The following is a 6,714-nucleotide window of genomic DNA, read 5'->3' on the forward strand; positions in this document are numbered from 1 at the left end:
CTCTTATCATGGCTGCCACTTAGGTACTTCCGGGTCATTTCACTCAGTTAGGAACCTTCCTAAGCAAAAAAGACTATTCGACCGCAGCCCTGGACTCTCTCTCCTCCTGCCAGCTGTTCCTCGTGTGTCATTAGTCCCTGTCTGTATATATAGGCTGCGGTCGAATAGTCTTTTTTGCTTAGGAAGGTTCCTAACTGAGTGAAATGACCCGGAAGTACCTAAGTGGCAGCCATGATAAGAGCTGTTCGAATTCTCTACATTCTTTGCGGCAGCAACGACGCACCATTCGGCCGAAAACAAACGATCATGACCGACAAGGGACGCAGATCATCAAGCAAGTTACCGTTGCTTATTAAGCATGTTCCATCTTATGCCATAACTTGCTAATATGCTTATATGTTTTGAACTGTCAACAACATGTTAAACCCATAGAGGCGAACTATGAACGTTACGCTGCTGTTGTAAAATGATCAAAATGAAGTTAACGTTGTAGCGTAACCTATGTTCAGTTTGCATTAGTTATTTCTTCATTCTGAGCGTTGTTGTATTGCCAGCCTTTAGGAATATCATTAATTAATTTTACTTCAGTCACAGATGCTGAAACCCTTGCCTTAATAAAGGCCTGAATCAGCCATAACAACTTCAAAGCACAATCAAGTCAACATTTCAAGGTGTTTACTGAGTTATGTGGTGGTTCTTAAGCTATTATATGCATAGGCTTATAATCAGATCATAATCAGCATATTAACCATAACACAGAAGTCCGTCTTTCAAGAAAAAGGGATATGAGACGTTTTTAGCCAGATGATGTTTTTAATTCAACATGTTTGAAACTTAAGAATGATGATATGTACAGTAGTAGATTTGTAGGCCTAACAAGTTATGCCTATCTTGCATGAATTTAACAATAATTTTCATACAATCATACTAATTGGGATTCATGTCGATAAATATGAGCGGACAGGAGGGTGAGCGTGAGCAACCATTCTCAATGTGACAACCATTTCGTTTCACTTTTGTGACTGGTAGCCTATATTCCTTTTTTATTTCAATTCCAACCTTGGTGATGCAGCAATATTTTTCACTGGGTTGTCCACGTTTATATAGCCTGCATGAAACAACACGGTAAGAACGCACGGGGCGAAGTATCTAAGATGCGCTTTTAGTAGTCCATCTTCGGAACATTGTAGTTTCACCACGGCAGACCCACGTCATTAACATCCGCCGTCGCATAATTACGTAGCCTAGTGTAAGTGCAGTCGGATTCTCTTAGCACTGCGGTTGTCTTTTCCTAAGTCCTTATGAATTCTCCTTCACATCTTTCCTTGACCTCATGACGTTTTCCAACGAGGTCAAGGAAAAGTGGTTAGGAATAGGAGTTAGGACGTATTTTTTTGACTATTCGACCGCAGCCATAGGTTGTGTTTTTCACTGTGTGTTGTCGGTTCATCATTTTGTTACGTGTTGTGTTTCTTGCCTGGTTACCTGCCCTGATTCCCTGTGTTCGTTTAGTAAGTCTTTTCTTAACTACCTGCCAGCCTTGGACTCCTTGTTTGTTTAGTTTTTGCCTTTTGCCTGTCGGCCTGTTTTAGTTCTAGCCTTTTGCCTGTCGGCCTCGTTGAGTTCTTGCCTTTTTGGATTCCCTGCTTTATTTTGTACTTTGCCTCAGTTTCCCATTAAAACCCTTTTACGTAACCCCAGTTCTCTGTGTGCCCGTCTGCGTTTGGGTCCAGCCCCGAGTTTCTCCACACACGTGACAGTACGAACTGACCACCATGGACCCAGCAGCTGGTAATTTTGAAGAAGAGCTTTATGAGCTACTTTTTACCCTCCAGTGCCTTTTTGGTAGTTGGAGGAGGGCACCTACTATGGAGCACAAGCATGCAGCCCTGACTATGGCACGCAGGGAAGTGTCCTCTAAGCCCTGGCTGAGGAGCTCACTACCTGAGTGGATAAAGAGCTTCCTCGACACCCCTGTATCTCTGCCTGCTTCTCGGCCAGCTAGCTTCGAGTCAGCTAGCTCCCAGCCTGCATCTCGCCCTGTGTCTCAGCCTGCTCCCCAGCGCCAATCCCCCAGCGCTCTCAAGCCTACCCTTTCTTGTCCCGGCAGTGGAAGAAAGCTCCGGGAGGTTTCAGCCCCTTTCCCTGCCTGCTTGTCCGTCTGACCTCCGGTCTCAATCCCCAGTCCCTGCTTCATTGTCTAGTTTTGTATTTCTATGTGTATTATGTTCCCTGTCTCGTGCCATGTTCCGTTTGCCCCAGCTGTTTCTCATTTGTAATCACCACCCCATGTGTATATTAGTTTTGTTCCCCAGTCAGTCTTTGTCGGATCATTATTTCCTGTTACGTGTCAGTTAAGTGCTCCTGTCTGTTTACCTGTTGTTTCCTGCACCCGTTATATTAAACACCCAGTCTTGGGGTTTGATCACTACCTGCCTCGCTGTCCTGCATTTGGGTCCTCACCACACCTCACCGTGACAATTATGGTTTTTTTTCGACTCATAGAGCGATCGTCAGGCGTACTACGTGAGCTTTATGCAGTCATTTTATGGACATTTATTGCCCTTTTTGAAGCAGAAAGTCCAGCTCCCCATTCACTGGAAGAAGCTCCTCCAGCAGCGAGCCTGGAGAACTCCAGGTAAGTTGTATGAAGAAAAAACACCCCCCCGAGTTTGTACTGGCATGAGAATGAGTAGATAATGACCGAATTTTAATTTTTGGGTGAACTATTCCTTTAACTCCTAACACAGTACCTGGGCTCTCTGTGTGATGAGCTGGGAGGCATTGAACTTTGCCACTACGGACTTGAGGACCTCGTTGACGATGGAGGGCAGGACTTTCTCGTCGTAGTCCTTCCCCAGCTGCTGGTACATGATCGGCAGGTTGGACGCCATGGGTCTGGACAACACCCGTACTGCTATGTTCACCATCTGCAGATCTGCACGCACACACACACAGATGTTATAGACATATAGAAAGAGAATTGATATTATCCAGAAATTACAAAGTCTAGTCTGTCTGAGTAACCCAACTATTAGTCATACTCTGGTTAAGGTTAATCTGCTTACATGAACCTCTGATAGCCTGCGATTGAGACTCCCTGTTCCCATGAGTAAATAACAGAATACCCCCCTCCTCTTTGATTGAGCAATGGTAGATTACTTCTAACACAGGGGAAACAAATGATCATCCCAACAGAAAGCTGTGTGATCTTCCTGATGCGCCTGACAAATCACCTGATGTTACAGGCAATTATACTTTTCACCATATTGAATGATTGACATCAATACTGCTGCTGTAAATTAACTCAACACAAGAAATTGACTGATGATGCTGACAGCAGCTGAACAACACTGGATGAAAGTTGGTATTCAGGACTGTTGGAGAGGGTTATGACTGAGTATACTAATGGAGAAAGGAAAGAAAGAGACCATAATGAAGCTCTGTTTGACTTTTTATTGTTAGATATGATTTTGTCCAGAATCCAATGACTATCTGTATTGTAGATAGAGAGATAACAAAACTATGAAACTATGATCAAAATAGTAATTCTTCTACATTCTCTAATTGTGTTAACTTCTTGTAAATTAAATAATGGTGAAGTTTAACAATTTATCAGTTCGCTGGGAAGCCCCTCAAGGATCCCTGGTGGTCCCCGGACCCCACGTTCAGAACCACTGTTCTACTGGATATAGTTTCTTTCAGCTCAATATGGGAAACAGTGACAGCTCTAGTGTGTGTGCTCAGTGATCGTTACCTTTGCTGCCAGTCAAAGAGGAGATTTTCCTGGGTCTGGCTCTGATGTCATAGATGATGGGGTACTGGAACCATGGGATTCTACAATACAGACAGTCAATAAAACCATGCGGTTATCTCTAAGCCAGTAAGGTCACACCAGTATGGATACTGGAAACCAGTCACTATAGCGATCAGTGTGTTAGTACCTTAAGTGCAGACCCTCAGCCAGAACAGTGTCCATCTGCATTCCTCCAATCCTGTTGAAGATGATTGCTCTCTGACCACCCTCCACTACACACACACACACACACAAAATACTGAATGTGAGATTGTAAAATTAAATACATCAAATGTCAGCAATGAGGAAGATGTGACATACCTTTTTATAGAATTATCAGTAATAAAATAAATTACCATACATGATATATTCATTTTAATAATATAACTAGTATTAATAGATAATATAACCAGGGTTCCAACTGTGGGCTTTTCCAAGACTTTCCATGGCTAAATCAGAACATTTCATTTTCAAACAGTTCTTCCTTCCTGGTTTGTTAATGTTGTTTTTCAGTCTGAAAAACATCTAATGCAATGAATGTATCAAGCAAGTTGGAAAATACATTCTGCCATATTTCCATAAAGTGACCCATTTGTCAATTTCCCTGATTTCCTCAGAGGATTTATCCAATTCCCTGACTTTCCCTGTCTGTCATACACCTCTCTAAATGTCATGATATTCCAGGAGCGGTATGTTAGTGTGTGTTTACCTGTGAAGGTGGCTTCTTTAACGCCATATGCCAGCGCCCCGGCTCCAATGAGGAGCTTCAGTCCTAATCCGGCCCCCCTGCCGCCAGACGAAGACATCCGACCTGCCAGATCCCTCAGATGCTGAACAAAGCGCTTGAGAGAGAGGAAAGAGACAGAGAGAGAGAGAATATGATCAACTTTATTGTCCCTGCAGGGAAATATGCCTTGGACATGCATAAAACCAGTCCAAGAAAATAGTAACATACAGCAGCACAGGATAGAAACATCATACACACCTCATCCTATGATAAAAACACATCCTACAATCAGCCTATTAGACAAAGTAAGCAAAGGAAGATAAAGCGGAAGGCAAGGCAGAAGGTTAATATATTTTACTGACAGGGGAACAAAAGAGTTCTATCTGAATCTATTTGAACTTGTTGGTGAGCAGTACTGAGCCAAACTCTGCGTTGCTGGCCTATCATACTGGTAGGTAACTAAATTGCGCCACCTTGTGGTCTGCTACAGTAACGGCCTCCATTACCTGTCTGGAATATTCCTGGAATAGGCTGGACTCACCTAAGAACTCAAGGGTCACGATTGTAAACTGACATGTAAAACATTACTTACTACTAGCAAGTGCAGTGGCATAAGGCTAAACACAATGACTGTGATGGTGCATATTGAATGGAACTACATGCTCGAGGAGAGGAGGTTACGCCAAACTCAATTTAAAGATTAGGCAATTTAATGTTTCCTTGCCTACTTGAAAAAGGCACGTAACTGGTAGAACATGACATAAGACCTTATACGAATCGGCGGGATCTTCTGGTCAATTCGGCATATAATTAATCTACCAAGCAACACTTTATTTCAATAAAATCTCAACGCCTCCACCACGGTGTGTTTTGGTGGAAGATCGCAGGAATTTAACAGGCGAACCAATTCTAAAAGATGAAATTCTACTGAAATAATGTGCTGCCTGGTGTATTGGATGTATGCCGATTTGAAGAATGGACCCTAACGGTACAAAAAGTCTTAAGTCAGGTTCTATAAGATAAGCAACTTTGACGATAGGCAAGGCAGCATTAAACTGCCAGGTATTTGCATGGTGTTTGGGTGACGTCTCTCCATACAACAGACAACAGAACATATCGGGGCTAACTTGTCCTTAATTTAACACTTCCCACCTCACTAAGCTATATTAACTACTAGCCTTTCATTTGACTGGATCCACGGCTTCTAACAAGGTAAAGACAAGGAGGCGATAAAGTCAACCACAACCAGTACACCTATAGCTAGCTCACTAGTTAGCTAACAGTAAGCTATGCACACCACAATTGCCTATATTTAACGTTAAGTATGTTAGGTTATATGACAATTGTTTGTAAAGATCCCAGTGGGATAGCGCTGGCAGTACAGAGGCTATCAATACAACATTCTAACTGACTTAACCTGGCTAACGTTAACATAACCTGATGTTTGACAGCTTGATATATGAAGTTAGCTCATTAACTACTTGGCTAATTACATTAATAGTAGTTAACCATTGTGTACAATAAATTACAGACACACGGCACGGATAACAACTAGTTTATTTTAGTGATTTTTTGCATTTAAAACACTTACATTGGGCTCCTTGCTCGCCATGCTTCAGTTTCCGTAGGGCTCCAAGGTCGGATACTGAACCTCTTTGGCAGACACACACAGCCTGTCGTCCACATGGAGCGCAAAGACTACTGGGACATGTAGTTCGACAGCTGACTCGGGTTTCTTCTTCGTCTTGGCGGTTGTCATCCAATATGTTGCATTACCGCCGTCTACTGGATTATGTTAAAATGTGCTATTGCCATCGCAATCTTTGTAAATAAATAAATAAAGTAGAAAAACTGTTCCTAGAGAAACTGTGTGGGTTAGCAGCACGGTAGTGGATAAGACACAGTAGTTTAGCAGCAAAGTAGTACTTATAGCAGTAGTAGCAGCAGCAGTAGGCTAGTAACGTTAGTAGTAGCAGTGGTAGTTGTAGTATGATACTAGCAGTAATAGTATAAGAAATGTAGGCCTATCATAGGCTACTAGCCCACTGTCAGTTTTAGATAGGCTATATAATGGTAACAGTGGCGGATAATTGTAGAGATCAATGCCAATACAACTTAATCGACAAAGTAATAACACACTGGTTTTGACAGTACCTCTCATGGTTTAGAACAGTGGTTCTCAACGTGGGGT

General features: G+C 42.5%; 1 protein-coding gene across 1 annotated transcript in view; it reads right to left on the reverse strand.

Annotated features, from left to right (window-relative positions):
- LOC139924771 (prohibitin-2-like) overlaps positions 1–6,187 on the reverse strand; it is a 31,122-nt gene extending 24,935 nt beyond the window's left edge. The window contains exons 1-5 of the mRNA XM_078285714.1: positions 6,115–6,187; positions 4,506–4,638; positions 3,945–4,029; positions 3,758–3,837; positions 2,754–2,938 (exon numbers count right to left, since the gene is read on the reverse strand). Coding sequence (XP_078141840.1) covers positions 2,754–2,938; positions 3,758–3,837; positions 3,945–4,029; positions 4,506–4,638; positions 6,115–6,135 — 504 coding nt within the window. The 5' untranslated portion in view covers positions 6,136–6,187. The remainder of the gene's footprint in view (positions 1–2,753; positions 2,939–3,757; positions 3,838–3,944; positions 4,030–4,505; positions 4,639–6,114) is intronic.
- Between the last annotated feature and the right edge of the window lie 527 nt (positions 6,188–6,714).

This window comes from Centroberyx gerrardi, chromosome 9 (assembly GCF_048128805.1).
Source record: "Centroberyx gerrardi isolate f3 chromosome 9, fCenGer3.hap1.cur.20231027, whole genome shotgun sequence".
In the NCBI taxonomy this organism is placed as follows: domain Eukaryota; kingdom Metazoa; phylum Chordata; class Actinopteri; order Beryciformes; family Berycidae; genus Centroberyx; species Centroberyx gerrardi.